Consider the following 16,729-nt stretch of genomic DNA (forward strand, 5'->3'; position numbering starts at 1 on the left):
AACTTCCGGCAGAACCACGTGACCCAACTAACGGTCGCCGTTGCCCCGAAGCGTCATGGAAAATTCCCATTCCCGAGCAACAACACTCCCCTCCCCCCGCTCCGCTCCCCCCTTCCCTATGTACATACCCCCTGCTCGCCCCCCACCCTCCCGCGTGCCCCCACCATGCCGTTGTCAGGTACTTATGTACATCCCCCACTCCTTTGCAAAATTCTCTTTCCCCCACCAGCGGACCGGTGGTACCGGATGTGCGGCAACGTCGCAACCGTTAAGTACATAAGGATCAGGGGGGTAGAGGGGCGGGGGGAGGGGGGCACGGGAAAGAACTGGCAACGTGTACCACATTCAAATCTGGACGGAACCCGGTCGGCCTCTCGGTTCACCTCCGCGCAAAACAGCAGAAAACGCGGGCTGGCGAGAGAATCGCGTGCACGTTTGGGACGGGCAACCAAGCGAGCGTTCCTGACGATCCGCCTAGGATCATCCGTGGTGTACGTCGCGCGTACCCGTCGCCCGGAACAGTGCCGAATAGCGTGCAGAAGCCGTAGAGCGCGATTTCGCGGCGCCCTCGTGCGACGACCCTTTCTCGCCTTCCCCGTGGAGCAGTGTGAATTTTCGCGCGCGCGCAAGCAGCTCATGTAAATGTTACGGGAACGCGGGGGTAGCGTGACCGTGTCGCGGAAGTGTTATCTTGTGCCGCGGAATTATGTGCATGGATATTCAGGTTAACGAGAAGGAGAAGAAGATGAGCGACGGGAGCGTCGACGAGGACGTACAGATCGTCGAGGCCCGAGTCAGCGGAGGTAAGCTTTTGAGGTTATGGGTGGCGGCAACGACAGCAGACTCGCGCGTATCCCCCCTCCCCTCCCCCTCCCCCTCCCCCCTCCCGCCGGTGCGCCCTCTGTCTCTTTTTCTCCTACCGTCGTTCGCGCCCTTCTTTCTTGTCGGGCAGTCGTCGCGTCCCGTCCTTTTCCCTCTCAGCCGCGTCTTTCACTCGATGTTCTACCACGTCCAATCGCGTTACCCTCGCCGCCGCTGTACTTACCTACCTACCTACCCAGCGGCCAGAACTACACATCATGTTTGATGTTTTCTGCGAGCTCTGCGCCTCGTGCAGACCCGGCGAAACGTGCTTTCCCGATACGCGACCTGTCAACGTCTCTGACTCTTCTGACTCGAGGCAAGGCCTTAAAGACATTTTGCCCGCCCTGTGCCTCGCACGTGCGTCTCATCGATTCGATACTTGGCAGCGAATGCCGCTAGCAAATACTTCACGCGTGTACTTATGTGCTGCACTTTATTAACAGGGGCAACAGGTTCACAGTTACGTAAAACGTTTTATGTTGATTCATTCCTGCATGGATCCGACAGTGTTTTCAGACTCGTGTGTAGGCAGATTCATTTTGGAGTCGCATACGCATGAAATTATTTCGTTTCCGTGGTATATCGTACGTGAAAGAAGTTTCGCGTTAAAGGAAAAGGAAGTGTTGTTAGAAAAGATTTATATGTGAATTGATTATTTCATCGTAGTGTAGGAGTCACGTGACTGCGCGCTGATGCGTATGAAATTGTACGAATAATACTTTTACGTTCTACGTCTCACTAGATTATTAGCAATGATATCTTTGTTAAATTGTTCTCAAAAAGGACTATAAATTTTTATAAACATTAATTAGGACTCGTCAGTTACGCACATTATATTTACGAATACTATTAAACAGCACGACTCGTTTTTAATACATCTCCGATTTATAATCAATAAAAGGATCTTAAGTCTCATTTCATTTTATCCACGTATGATTGTAGCGGATGACGTCACGGTTTATTTAAAGCAACCTGTAAGATGATCCTGGCAATATCTTAGATGCTTTTATAGAAAGAAATTGTATAACGAATACTTAAATTAGTACTAACCTTAAAACTCGACTTTTTTACTCAACAATATTTCCATATAAATGGTAAACTTTCAAATCATTAAATAGAAGAATATGTTTATTTTACACCGAAGTGTAACTATGACCATTTAAAGGCTGTTGAATACTCTTCCGTCTGTTGTATATTTATTAAATTTTAGTTTAGGAAACAAAAGAGTATTTTATAGTATAGTTCGCCTGACATAAAACTGAATGATAAAAGATATTATATAAGTAGCTTAATGTCTTTAGTAGCCTATAATGTATGCTACATTAATTTATTATACTCTTGGATTGTTAAAGATTCATAACGCGATTTATGTATCGACCAATTAGGTTTCATATATCTTTCAACTATTTTCATGTGCAGTTAGAACCTAATGAACTGGAAAAGAAATATGTAATCTGTACAATTTTAATGGTAATAGAACATCAAAAGTTAATTGATTACAGATATTGCCGATAGTTATGGAGGTCATCTTTGACATTGCTATGATAAAAGAATTTCTGTTCCTTTTATACAGAGAATGTTCAGTCTCCAAATGCTATTTTTTACCAATTTACAAAAAAAACATGCGATCAACAATTTCTTCGCTAATAAAATCAATTTTAACAATACTTAAACTATTTTTTTTATAATAAAAATGTTTCTGTTATACATATATGATAAAAGCACTGCTTTCCTTCGCGAATGTGGTTTTTCTCTGAATCAGAATGAAATTTATTAAATAAAGAAATATATTGGTATGCTTATGAATGATTTTTACCAAATACTTAACATTCTTAATAGTTCAGTTAGATTTTATTATAACTCGTGCAATTACTAATGACAGAACATGTATATTTTATACACTAGTGTTCGTTCTAGTTATTCACGCCCGTGCGCCTCGTGTAACACGGATTACAGCCTGCTCCGACCGCCCGCCCGTTTGCTGCGATGGCACATATATGCAAAGGCAACTATATACCCTGTACATACGAGAGCGCGAGCTAGAGTGGGGGAAGATATGTGCAGGCGCAGTACATAATGTACCCGCCCCTATGTACTACATAAGAGCCGAAGAATGATGTAACAATGAGGCAGCTTCACGAAGTTTGCCGAGCGTTCCCGAGACGAATGCTTTGTCCAAGTCGCATGCGTGCTTGTGTGCTATGGGGTCGCACACCACGAAGCTTGTCAGCTGCTGCAAGTGTACGACGCCATATGCAATTCTACTGAGTTGCGCAAAAAAATAATGCCTCGAAAAATGATAGAGCATACTTAAACGATTGCTTCTCGGTCATAAAAATCTATAATACATACGTATTTACCCTAACTTATTCTCATTCTTCTGATGCGAGACGAGCAAAGCGATGACCTTCGCGTCGTCCGTCTTATTACGATAGAAGGCAGCGGGCTTCATAGAAACGTGCCTTTGTGCGCGATATTTTTTTGTATTACGTAATGTTTGTTCCGACGATTTCGCAATTGAAGAAAGCATAATAAGCAGTGCATCGTTATTAGAGAGGAGAAAAGGGACTATGAGTGAAGTATGTAGGTAGTATATTGGAAAGATAGAGAAAGGTAATGCTGTTATGGCAAAGAGAATGGATTGGAGTGGGAGAAGGAGAGGGCACATCCGGTTTACCGCCATATTGTTCTTTGGTAATCTCCTCTTCCCCCTCCATCTTATACTGTCCTCCCTCCCCTCAAACTAAGTGTGCCTTCACTCGGCATAGCAACAGCAGCAATAGAAGCCTGCTATAAATAGATTGCTACGACCTTCCAGTGTTGCCAGAACGACTGGCCCAGCATACGTAGCGAAAGAAATCGGGCCAATCAAGGCCACGTCAGGCATTTTGTAGCGGCAACGTCGCATTCGTCCTTAGTAATCCGTTGCGAAAGCAAGCAGTAAATAATCGAATGTTTTAATTCCTTTACGTCCGATTGATTCTTTGTATTTGTTTTCTATTTTGTCAAGTTACGTTTTATCAATACGTATTTCCATTTAATACGTTCAGATAAAGCGTTAACTTACATCTGCTTATTTCTATACGCGTGTCTGTCACATTATCAGGATAACGACCAACGCATTTTATGTGCATTTTTTTTTATTTCACATTTCTTTGCGTATCGATCAAAGCGGCATTGCTTTTCTCCGCGTGCATTCTCCATGTATTCATGTGTATGACTAAAAAGTGAAAAAAGCCGGAGTGGGCGTGCCTGTGGCGCGAACCGGCAACGCTGCAGCCGTAAATCATGATTAAAATAATAAGTATAATATATATGTAGTATATAGGAGGCTGTCGGGTATATGTATATAGGAGCTGCGCAGATGCACAAATAGCATTGCACGTCTGGCCGGGTTCTGCGCAGCTTCAATTCCCCCACCCTTATTCTTCGGCCCCCACTATCACGCAGAATCCCACGGGTAAGTTCCAGGAGTGGCAGTGGGGGTAAAACGCAGGCGTTAGAGGAGGGAAGGGCACCTGAAACCGCGACTATATACCCCCGCGTGCGTTTACCAATCTTGGCACTTTGCCTGAAAGAGCATATCGACCGTGCGACGTTGTCACATCGTCTGCGCGATCTTACGTGCTGGCCCTGGCCACTCTTTGAGCGGTATGTACCTAGCCGCTGCAGCCGATCCGTGATACACGATGCGAAACACGATCGACAATATATATTTCACCCATTTTTTCGATTCAGTGCCGTACCTAGCGCAAAAGTTCATGACTCTGTATCTTCGAATAAATTCCATGGGATAATTAACCGAGGACTAATATTTCGAAACTTAGCAATCCAAAAGGTGGAAAAGTGTATGCAAGCAAAATGTCTAATACGTTTAGTGACATTTTCGGTACGAAATTGTTGGATACAGTATTATACATGTCCGTAGATGAAATTCTACTTTACGTGCATTTCTCTACAAGTCCCTGTCCCTATCACAATAGTCTCATTGACGTACTGCCTCCCCATCGGTCTTAATGATCCAAGTTCCGATTTCTTTTATAACCGGAAATGTAGTAGAAATGTAAAATAATCTTGTGATTATCAAATCACTTCATTCCATACATAGAATCTTTAAGAGCGCGACTCGTTGTTTCAATTTATTTCGAAAATACGATTCCTCCTTGTAAATACGATATATGTATACAGGCGGAATGTACTACCAGATTCGCAAGCCGTTTCTGCTTCGCTCTTTCCTACAGTTCTTATTCGTCGCTGGCAACGTGCGTACAGTCAGTATCAAATCGTTACAATGCGGAAACGACGGGATTCATTGTGTAAATATTCGAGCACGTACAGTCGTCGCATGTTTAGGCATTGTTAAAGGGTTAATCTGCGATAAAGTACGTTTAAAACGTGCGTTAATATACACTGGGCGGTATAAGTTTCGGTGGACGAGACTCGAACATGAATCACACGAGGCGTAACAGGCATGCGTCTTAACGCACGACATAAAGATTTTTCCAAGTTTTTCTCGATCTCTCGAGCACTTGTATCTTTATTTGTCGCAAGAGGTAAAAATCGGAGCTACGTTGTCGATTTCACGTACACGGGAGGCTGTTTTAATCATTTCGAATCGGTATTGTTACAGAGCGATATTACATACACATACATACGTCATCACAGAATATAAGATTTTGTGCGACTCTCAAGATTTTCTTAAGTCATATCATAAAATTGTATACACCCTTCACTTGTCACTGTTCGGCTTCGACTAAAGACTGCCGCCACGCAACGTTCTTATATACCACTGTGCAGCGAACAGCAGAGTATCGCAATTAGTACGGGGCAGAATTTCCTTTGCATATCGTAAATAATTCATTTATAATGGATCAACAAACATTTCTTACATTGCGCACATAAGTTGTGCAACTTGCCCAACGATTTAGTAACGTTATAACGTAGTAGAGTAATCCCCTTTAAATTCTGCGCGGCATATGTATTCCACAAATTATTGGCGCATGCGTTGTATTCAATTTCTATCGAGACGCTGAATTCCATATAATTGACAATAGTAGCTGCGGCGGATAGATGGCGCCAGTTACCGGGACCTATTCATTTCTTTCTCTACCGAACAATAGACATTTGAATCTTCGATCTGTAAACTGAAGAGTTGAAATATCACCGAATCGTATGAATCGTGTATGGGATTGGGAATTTATTTTAAAAATCCCGTTGCGTTTTCATTTTGAGCCAGATGCCGCGATAGAAATAGCAACCACCCAAGAATTAGTATTACTGAACCGAAAATAATTTTACGGATAATAAATATATTAACTAAGTCAGTTAAAAATCGATTCCCTCTAAAAAAACAATAAAGTGAGAGTGCAAAAGTTGGAAGAATGATTTCTTGGAGACACGCAGTTTCTCGGGCAACAATTTCAGAGGAAATCCCAAAAATGGAAAGTTAAAAGCAACCGATCGTGTGTACGCGGAGGACGATACTGGTACCTAGCCGTACAGTCCGTGCGGAAAATTAAACCTGTGCCGCTCTGGCCCGTAGAATTCGCGGTCGGCTAGACCGTGGAATGCCTAGTCTCCCGTGCAGCTGCAGCCAGACAGCTCGATGCCACGACATGGTTTATCGGGCGGCCTGAGATCGGAGTTTTACAGAGACCAGGTCCGCGTAAAATGGCGCTACCCTCGGCCGAGAGCACCCTAATCTACGACAAAGCTTCGCCGGGGTCCAGAGGTATGCCCGTCCAAAGTGCACGTACATAGTGTCAACGGTGCACCGTTCACGTACGTTCGTCTACACCTCCAAATGTATGCTCGCCGTGAGTCGAACGTGGACGAATTGCCTCGCGCCACCTGCTGTAATTGTAGTTGCTGGACAAAGTGAAACGTCGAGGGAAAGCGTGAAAACTAGAAGCCGCGAGAGTAGAGACGAGAGAACTTTTCCGTCCCCCCGAGCCTGTTCCTTCCCTCCTCCATGTCGTGTAACATGGTCGTGTGTCGCCGTCTCATTGACAGTGCACTTCGGTAGAGGCAGACGCAGCCGCGTATAACCTCTTCGCTGGTGTGTCTTCCTTCGCAATCCGTCGAAATGTGATTTCAATTAAAGTAAGGCACACTCTGTATCGTCGAAGATGAGGAACAACATTACGGACATGCACACAGCGAACGCTGATAGTAGCACGGACGCCATATGGCTCGAGAAAAGGAGTCCGTCGCGGACGGCGCCCGATCAAGTGTCACTCAGTACGTCCCTAAATGCATCTTTCCTCGCGAAAGAAAGATGTGCTTCGCAAAAACTTAGTGCTGCCGTGTCTGTCGATGGTATTTCGACCTGCACGTCCGCGCGTTGCCAGCTAGCACTTTGTTTTACATTAGTGATTGATGTTGGTAGAAAACAGTGTGAGATCTATTTTCCTTTTTCCTTGTCGGGTTCGTTGACAGAGAGAGAAACATAGATTGAATTATTTTACGATGCTTTTACCTGAGGAAATCGAAGGTTGCCTTATTGGAATGTTTGCTTAAAAGTGACCGCGGAGGATCGGTTAGGCTCGGATAGACGGTCAATTAACGCAGGTCATGAGCGCGGTGGTTTCCAAGTACCTGACGTTTTATGACGCTTTGATTGCGCACTTACATTGGATTCAAATTTACGATTACATGTACTTACAAAGTGTAACTTTTTTTTTTATTATACGTATGTTGGAAAGGAAAAGAAAATTTTGATGCGCGTAAATTCCAAATACCGATTGTCGCGTAGTTTGAAAAGAAAATACAACGGGTCTTGTAAATAGATCGCAGAGTACGCTTTCCATGTTCGTTTTCCATGATTGTGCTTCGTACGAAAGTGTAAGCAATTATCTGTGCATGATTGTGATTACTACCGTGTGAGATTTTGTTCCGCGATAAAGAAAATAATTACGATTTGAAATTTAGAATTGCAATTAAATAATGATACTTACATATATGGAATTTGCTGTTTTACATAGTGAACGAATTTAAGTAAATTGTATCACTGACATGCGCATCGTTCGCGTGCACGTGTACAATTCCACATGGCTGGCAATGCCAAAATTTTGTGCATCGCAAAAATCGGCTTCCTATCGCGCGAGAAGCAACAAGAATCTGGTTTATCTCGAATGAGACTCGGGATTGTACGAAGCCGGAATTTTTATGGGGCGCGTGTACGACAGAATGATAAGAGATAATTGCTCGAATTAATTACCGATTACACGTCGAAACCGTGCATTGGCACGCGATACACGCTTTCTCGCGCTCTTCTCTATCTACCACTAATTTTTATAGAACAGATAAAGATCTATTTAGGGAACTTTTTGCAACGATTCTTTTGATATCTTAACACTCTTCCTCTTTCGTTTCTCTTATAGAATTTGAAATACAGTTGCGATACGACATCAAAAACATTCAATTCATACATGAAATATCTTCGATTGTATAAAATTTATTTAAACAATCGCACTTGGACCTGAATTGTTTTTACGAACGATATTTTAATCACTAAGTGGGCATGAAAACAGTTCCCTTCTAAGGGCGAATGTTTTACTTATAGAAATTGCAAATAATTGCAAATCGTATTGCTTTTTTTCCAAATGTCTATCTTGCAGTAACATAGAAATTAATTAAAGTTGTTTGTCCTTTCTAGGTTTTGAAAAGGTCGTTGTAAAGCAAGAACTTCCCGATGAAGCGGAGATCCGAGAACTGGCTGCCAAAATGGTGGAAGCAAACAAGGCGAAAATGGTCAGTGGGGTGTCAGGGGCGCCGCAGCAAAGGCCACCTCAATGTCTCCTTCCGCAGACGAATCTTCCTGGGATTCTAGGGTATTTGAATAAACGGCCGGCAGATTCATCAACCGCCGTACCGACGAAACCCCCTCCCGTGGAAGGGAAACTACCCCCGGACGACGAGAGTCAAAGAGGCCGGTTCGGATGGACCAGCTTCGACGACTGTCACATACCGTACATATTTCGCTCCGGCGAGAAGTATTGCGCCGTACGAATCCTAGAATCTAAGTTATTGAACAAGTACCTGAGCTACCTGCACGCGGACATCTACAGCTGCACGTGCATAAGAAGTTACTATATTACGGAGGCCGAGAGCAAGCTGTTCACGGAGATAAACGTGAAGCATTGCGAGAATCAGTTTGGCCGAGAGCAATTCACGTGCAAAGACTTGGTGGTTCGTCTCTCGGATGCTAAGGAGTTCTACAATTTCCTGGACGTTTGTTACACCAAACTGACAGCCGGCACTAATCCCAGCCTGTCGAACGGGAACAAGGCTGACAAATGCGGCTTCATCCGGATAAACAAGGAATCGGTGGTTCCTTACACAGTGAAAGACGGCCTTCAGTACGTCCCTCTGTTTTATTTCGAGGGCGAGACTGAGAATCTGAAGCTAAAAGCCGAGAAGCTCGAGGGTTGGGATCTGTCGTACCTCAAATTCTGTTGCAAAGTACAGGGTATACGTAACGAGCTGTTTGCCAGTGAGACATGCTCGGTGATTAGTTTGAACGATATTAAAAGTTACTTCCCCCCTGGCACGGGATTCGAGGACTACTGGCCGACCAAAGTTATGGACTCTCAGTTGTTAGTGAATAGCAAAGGCGGTGGTAGCGTCGGTGGTTGGACGAAACAACCACCGACGCCACCGGCGACAAAGCCAGTAGCCGTGCAGAACAATGTGACCAAACCGACGCTAAATCCACGCGCCACTCCTATGCACACCATGCTACCACGTGGACCTGTCCCCAATACGTCGCAAGTACAGCGTGTTACTCAGCCGAGGCCTGTCGCTACTACGCATCCTACGCATTCGTCTCCAACAGCGCTTCCCTCCGGCAGGCCAAACATTGTGACTCAGCCAATGTTAAACACCGTGCAAAATGTTAACGGTTGGACGGGACTTGTCGGTGGCCAGCCCACTTTCCAAACAGCGCTGGTCTCTCAGGCCAATTCCATTATACGAATGCCTTCGTCCTTAAACATGCACAGCGTAAGTTCGTTTCAACGCCATATTACTTCTTTCTACTTTCCATTCAATTATGTCGGAAGCAAAAGAATCTAAATGTGAAAACGTATCTCAAGATACACGTAGGACCTGTTTTTAACTGGAAAAGTTCCTTCAACTGTTTCAATATTAGTGTAAATAATCAGGAGTTTGCTACATTGCTAGAACCTTAATTTCGTACTAAACAAGACTCTTCGTTGCAAGCTATGTCTTCCAGGAATAGTGTCCTAATATTTCATTGGTACTGTAATTATTTTCAACGTTAAATATTAAATTTGGAAAGCCTCGAATATTATTTCTGGGGAATCATTTGAAAAGTAGTATTTTGAAAAGGTCCCGGGCAGTATGTATTGTCTGATGTAATACGGAGCTGTTAATTGTTATTCATATACGTGTATGTTTTAATTGCAGCAAATGCCTGCGCAACCGAAAACTTATTCGCAACAGTCTAGTAGGAGTAGAGGGGGTGGTGGCAACGTAACAGCTCAGTATCCTGGAGTATATCCGGTAACAACTATGCAGACTGTCGCTCAGGCTCAACCACCCCCTCTTGTAAGAGCAACGGTCCATTCCAGTCAACCTAATCTTGGGTAAGTCTTGCAGAGTTTCCTTAAACCCTGGGTTTCTTAATGTATAGATGTTTTTCTCGATAAAGTATGAAGTATTCAGGGAACTTTTTCTTTTTCACATTCAGCATTTCCACTTGTCTCTTATAGCATTATCGATGCTTTGTGCTTGCTTTCGATTTAGCGATTGAAGCCAGTAAATTGTACCTTAGGTGTGAGTTCAGTGTTAAAAAGCACGCAGCGAAACGTTCTGTTCGAATCTATACATTTTTAGTGTCGTTCGCTATTCAAAAGCTAAATTGCACATCATATTTTTAACACAGCGTTCGAAAAACTTTGTATAAGATTCGGTATAAGCGAGTCGGCAGATGTTTTGTTTATTTAATCAGTAGATTAGTGTAAAGAGTTGCCTATTACATTTATTGTTCACCTGTACCTTCATTAACGATTGGAATAGTTTTAATTGGAAATGTACGTCCAATGCGATATATATTAGAGTAAAATTAGCATGTGATGTCAGATTTTGGGGAGCTAGTTCATTTATTTAAACATACATAATTATATTTGTATTTGCAAACGATTATTATTTATTGTGTGGAGAACCTGCACTATAGCTTTTTGCATTTGTACATACAACATATGATTTTTTTTTGTATAGTTATCCAACCTATGGGAAGGATGACTGGTGAGTCCCTGTAAAATGTACTATAGTCATGATTACTGCGTAAAAGTAAGATAGCATGCACAAGAATACTATCATTAACAAACTTTGGTTTATGCGAAACTATAATAACTAAATACTGTCTGTGTTGCCTCCTTAGACTTTTTTCTTCATATTTTCATTATTTTTATTCGCTAAACACATATTCAGGAGTGTAATTGCGTTTTTTTTTTTATTAACTTTTTTTCCTTTCGTATTTTGCTAACGTACATGTCAGTATAAATAAGAAACGTAAATATCTGTTACTTATGATTATTTCAAAATATTCTCCATTGCCTTATTCGTTTATTACCTTAATCGTAATATTCTATTGCTTTAAATCATTTAAATTATTATACTAAAGTACTGAAATTTATACTATTACAATATCACAGTATTCACTGATATTAAATATAATGAATTAATATATACATTTTGTAGGGAATCTCTAATTACAACGATGCGAAACTTAATATGCCCTTAATAATTAATACTTAATGCATTTTCTTTTGCTTTGATATACATTTTGAAGTGCACACTTCAAATTGTTCTCGAATGCACATAGAGTAAATGGCAAATGTATACAATAATACATGTTATTAAATATCTCGCAACTTACCTAAGTATCGCAAATCAGTAAATTAGTGTCGCAAGTCTAAATCACATAGTTACGCGTACGTTTCTTGAATTCTTCTATTTCTCAAGATCTGATGTAAAGTTTTTCTATTTTAGGGTCACATCCACGTATACTACACCTACCTTAGGTGTACCTAACGCAGTAACTGCGAGCACGTACCCGCAAATGCTTGGTTTGAGCGAACAAGTACAAGCTCTAATGCCTTCTCCTACTTCGGTGTCTACATTATTGCACCCGCAAAGGCATACGCCATCTGTACATAACACATCCCACACAAAATATCCACCACCATTGATACCAGTAAATGGTGCTAATAATAACACCAGGTATGAGATTATATATACTTTGCATTAGAATGTACATCTACGAAAAATCGCTGCTATGTAAAAGTATTTGATTTCAGAGATTCCAGAGGTAGGAAGCCATTAATACCAATATCGGAAACACATATATCGACTTGTCAGGTTCAACCTTATCAAATTCAGAAAGCGCTTGTTGAAGATAAAATGGTACCTTGTATTAACTTCAAGCCATACATCTACTCCGAATTATTGATGACGCTTCCTGATTTTGTTGCTCAGTATTTCCCTGCTTGCGACATCAATAGTTGTCGGCAAGTCCTCACGGATGTCTTGCACATAGACTTATATCAAGGAAATAGGTAAAGTAATACCTTTTTATACAGGCTGTTTCTAAAATAGTGTTACAAAATTTACAGGTGTATTGTACGTCTTCGATCTAGTCGTAAGAAAAAGCTTCACAGACTTAAATTTAACTTATCGTAATCCTAGTAATCACAGGAGGAGAATTCACCTCTGTTTCTAATCGTGTCGCACGCGCATTCGTAATTCTGAAGCATTTTCCGTCGGTGAAGAACTCTAAAATGCACTATTGAGTTCTAGTGATTCCACAAAAAAGTTGAAACGGTTTAAATTCATTTTATTTCATTTTTCACGAAAGTTATGATTTCAATATTCTCGGGTTACAAGATTAAGGTGTGACGGAGTTATTATAGTAAGCTATTTCCATACTGCAACTTGGATTGATTGTATCTCAAAAAGAATATTATATTCTTACACGAAATCTAGACCAATACACTTCTCCGTAAAAATAACACAATTTTTCCTTCATCCTTCTGTAAATGTGTAACACAAACTGCGTGCTAACTTTAAAGCATACTTAATGATATTGATAGACAGTGACCTTTTCTTTAAAGGTTACAAATGAAGATGCTAATGGAAGCAGGAAAGTGTTCGTCTATGAACGAAGAACTACCCTTAATACAAGTGAAAAGTATAATGAAATACATGCCACAGTTGAAGTACATGTTCAATAGGGGAGAGATGGTGATGCCTACGCCAGCGCATTCATCCGAGGAACACCCTGCTAAAAAGCGCCAGCGCACCAGCTAGGACTGGCTACAGCCTTACTGGCCTACTTACGACTATTATCATTCGGCATTTTGAGAAAGCCGATCACATTGACTCGTGTGTAACAGATCAGCATTATCATGTGCTCTGAGAAAACGTGAAACGCGGAATAAATCTATATTGACGTCATGTGCCAGAGATTGCACGCAACCGAAGATTACCTTTTATATAGAAGGGATCTGTGACATACTGTGAGCTACTTCTTTCTCCAAAGTGTATCTACGAGACGACAGTCTGTTTGTAAATAAAAAAAAAAAAACTAAGATGTATAAAGCTGATGTTGCACAGTTGGCGATTCGAATATGCTTTTATATATTAAGATCAATAATACTTTTCTCCCTTGTTTCGTTTAGAGCTGGATGCTGCTAAACGGGCGGGGATACGAGAATAGAGAATATCGTAACTATAAAGATCATTCCTCGTTTTGTATTTTGTTTCAGTTTTCTACCTCTGCTGCAGAGTATCGTACGTGTAGTATTTCTTTGTAAATAAACTGAAAAGTTCTAATCTCGATGTGATTCGGAGAGAGAAAGTGCTGATGTGTAAATCGTTAATGGACACGAAGTGCTGATGGTGTATTATTTAAAATACAACCTGAATCGCACGTTGGGACAGATATGAGAAACAAATTTGGCATTTGTATCTTTAAAGAAACGGAAGTAATACTTCTTCAAGTTCCTAGCTATCGCTAATGTGTATCCTGATAATTAGCTGAAAAATAATTTAAAGATGTTCTTAATTCACATCAACGGTTTAATGTAAATTACGACGTAAGTTTAACAAGACTTATTAGATAGAGCGTTATAAGTTTCAAATGTTGGGAAATTCTGTTTCTGAAAATTCGATTAACAAGATCACCGTATACAGCGATGCGACTAAGTTTGTTCGGATATTGTCAGTATCTAAATACCTAGGTCAATAAAACAAATAAAAAAAAAAGAAAGAAAAATGCAGCTTAGGTTACTATTAAATCCATGACGCGTGTTAACTAACAGTCAATGAGATATGTATCTTTAGTGTCATACAAAAGATTTGTAACTATTTACTATTCGGTGAGCACAATCATTCCAGAATGTGAAAATGCAATCAATTCTGTTTTACTTTTATCGAGATCAAAGTATGCACTGTTCCTTTACATTACGCTTAACGGAATGTCAGTAACTGTGTAGCACACTCGAGTTCGAAGGATCCTTTATGTAGATTAAATTACTGATTGTCTTATTAATATTTTCTCTTCAATCAACAGATTCCATAATGGTTTAAGTATTTATTGAAAGCAAACATATCTCATGAATGTTAATTTCAAATATTCATGTAATAGTATTTAAACGTTATTAGATAGCTCGCAAGTTTCTTGGAAACAATTGAACAGGAGAAGTTATTGATTTTGCGAAACTGACAGATCGAAGAACTTTTAATTTTAAGGCCGCCTGATACGGTCTTCCGTTTTAATCTACAATTTCACGTGGATACAAAATTATTCTCGTTTTTAATCATTATTTAATATAATTTCCTATATTTACAAGAAAAGTACGCGCCAGGTGTTTTCCACTCGGGTGAAAAGTAAGGTGCGACTAACTGATAAAAGTAATGGCGTATTAATACGCAGTTTCAACTGGTTCTGCTCTCAGAAAGAGGCTTCAATTAGTATTATCGACTGATTAACTTTCGCATTCGCTATTACTATTACATAAAAGGAAACTAAGTATGTATATGTGAAAAAGATGTGTATGTATATATGTATGAAGATAATTGTAGCGATAAATTAATGTTGACCATCATGAATTTTCCATATAAGAGAAAGGCTTTAGACATCCTGTTACGGTGGAAGTGGTATATTTTGTTATTTATAAATTACATTTAGTCATATCACAACTTCAAAGATTCTATTGCCATTAAAAAGACTACATACGTTGGGCTGGTGTCTACCCTCTCTTGATAAAAAGAACGAAGGAAAACAGAGGGGCAAAATAACACAAGAAATTCGTACGCGAAAAGTATTCGACGCAGAAGTCTGCAATAATATGTAAAGTACTATTTATTGTTTACCAGATTTTACGTTTGAGTCTGCGTGAAGTTATCGAAAGACACCGACGCGTCAACTGCTTGACAGAAGAGCCGTTAATTTCGGCCGCACGTGGCATACGGTAGATTCACATTCTGTTTAATAAATGAAACGGAGTATCGGTATAATAAATTTCCCAGGTACGTTATTTTGTAAGTAAACACATTCTTTTGTATCTGAAAAATATAAATAAAAAAGTATGAAACATATACCATGGAGGGCACACGAATACGAATTCGTAACTGAATATTCAAGTCTGAGGAATTTCTTGAATTATTTTAAGTATTAACTATTTCAAGCACACGTATTAATGTACGTTATTAATTGCTCCTTGTTATTACAAAGTGCAAATAGAATAATGTATCACACGCATATAATAATGTTTCGTGGCGAAGAAACAAAAGGAAAACTGAGATTTTGTGGGCCCAGTCCAAAAATTAGAACTTAATTATTTTTAGCATATTAGATTAGAGCATTTATTTGTTATCACATGTTAAAATGATGCGTGTATTATACTTTATCACATTATCATCTGTACATATAGATCATAAGAATTAGAAATACTAGACATTTCAAATAAATTCATGATATAATCAATAAGAGTGTTAGTCATTTTATATTAAATTTTTTCATGTGTATCGAAACGCACCGCCGAGAATAGAACAACACTTTTTCAATTCAAATATGGTATATTTAATAAAAAAGTGGCATAAATTATACGGTCACTTTTTTTATTCTTATAATTTAAACATGCATCGACATACCGCAATTTTCCAATTCAAATACTGTACTACTTCCAAAGCATGGAACAGGTTCTGGTTTAGAAAAATGTTTGCAGCATGAATAGCGTATGTTAAATATTTAAGACAGTTTTTTATTATTATGGCATTCCAATGCATAATAATGTACTCTGTTACAATCACGCATTATAATTTTACAACGAAAATAGACAATCAAAATACATCACTTAGCTTTTTAGAAATAGTAATTCAGTAATATATGTGTTTAGTAATATCCAGTAATTTCCAGTCTTTTATGCTCTATCGTGCTTCCAAAAGAAAAGTAAACTTATATTAAAAAACCAAAAACGCGATAACTTTAAGGGTTGATTTCGCCTCCTCAGACTGCATTTCCGTAGAAAAAAAGAAATTGCTCCTGGCATACTGAAATATTCTCTACATTCACAGGAACTTTCATTAAAATCCGAATTCTCGGATTGGAAGTGTGTTTTCCATTCTGATATGCAAACAAAGCATAATTATATACTAATACAGTTTCGTTTGATTTAACTTATTTGAAGTAAATACGTCTAAATATACCTAATTATTATTTGGCATAGAAGAATATCAGATATTATTAAAAGTGGTGGATATAAACGAAATAGTATTTCAAATGCAATATGAAGATTTATGAAGTAAAACTGTTTGCTTTAAATTCATGTTCTTCGAA

General features: G+C 39.8%; 1 protein-coding gene across 5 annotated transcripts; it reads left to right on the top strand.

Moving 5' to 3' along the window:
* Positions 1–333: 333 nt before the first annotated feature.
* LOC143370187 (uncharacterized) lies at positions 334–15,883 on the top strand. 5 transcript variants are annotated; one of them, XM_076814928.1, is made up of 7 exons: positions 334–803; positions 8,522–9,867; positions 10,294–10,472; positions 11,107–11,133; positions 11,881–12,111; positions 12,189–12,446; positions 13,002–15,883. In XM_076814928.1, the coding sequence occupies exons 1-7, from the start codon at positions 707–709 to the stop codon at positions 13,195–13,197; spliced, it is 2,334 nt and encodes a 777-aa protein (XP_076671043.1). In that variant the 5' UTR covers positions 334–706; the 3' UTR covers positions 13,198–15,883. The 5 variants fall into 5 exon arrangements, with proteins under 5 accessions (XP_076671043.1, XP_076671045.1, XP_076671046.1 ...); XM_076814930.1 differs by lacking the exon at positions 334–803 and adding an exon at positions 6,388–6,595; XM_076814931.1 differs by lacking the exon at positions 334–803 and adding an exon at positions 6,840–6,966.
* Positions 15,884–16,729: the final 846 nt, after the last annotated feature.

The sequence above is a fragment of the Andrena cerasifolii genome, chromosome 6 (genome assembly GCF_050908995.1).
Source record: "Andrena cerasifolii isolate SP2316 chromosome 6, iyAndCera1_principal, whole genome shotgun sequence".
NCBI classification, from domain to species: Eukaryota; Metazoa; Arthropoda; class Insecta; order Hymenoptera; family Andrenidae; genus Andrena; species Andrena cerasifolii.

Bases quoted from the DNA above. Each gene is read 5' to 3' on its own strand.
- LOC143370187 (XM_076814927.1), top strand. From the start codon at position 6,993: ATGAGGAACAACATTACGGACATGCACACAGCGAACGCTGATAGTAGC. The intron at 11,134-11,880 runs GTGAGTCCCTGT...TTTCTATTTTAG, and splicing joins ACCTATGGGAAGGATGACTG to GGTCACATCCACGTATACTA. The intron at 12,447-13,001 runs GTAAAGTAATAC...TTTTCTTTAAAG, and splicing joins GACTTATATCAAGGAAATAG to GTTACAAATGAAGATGCTAA.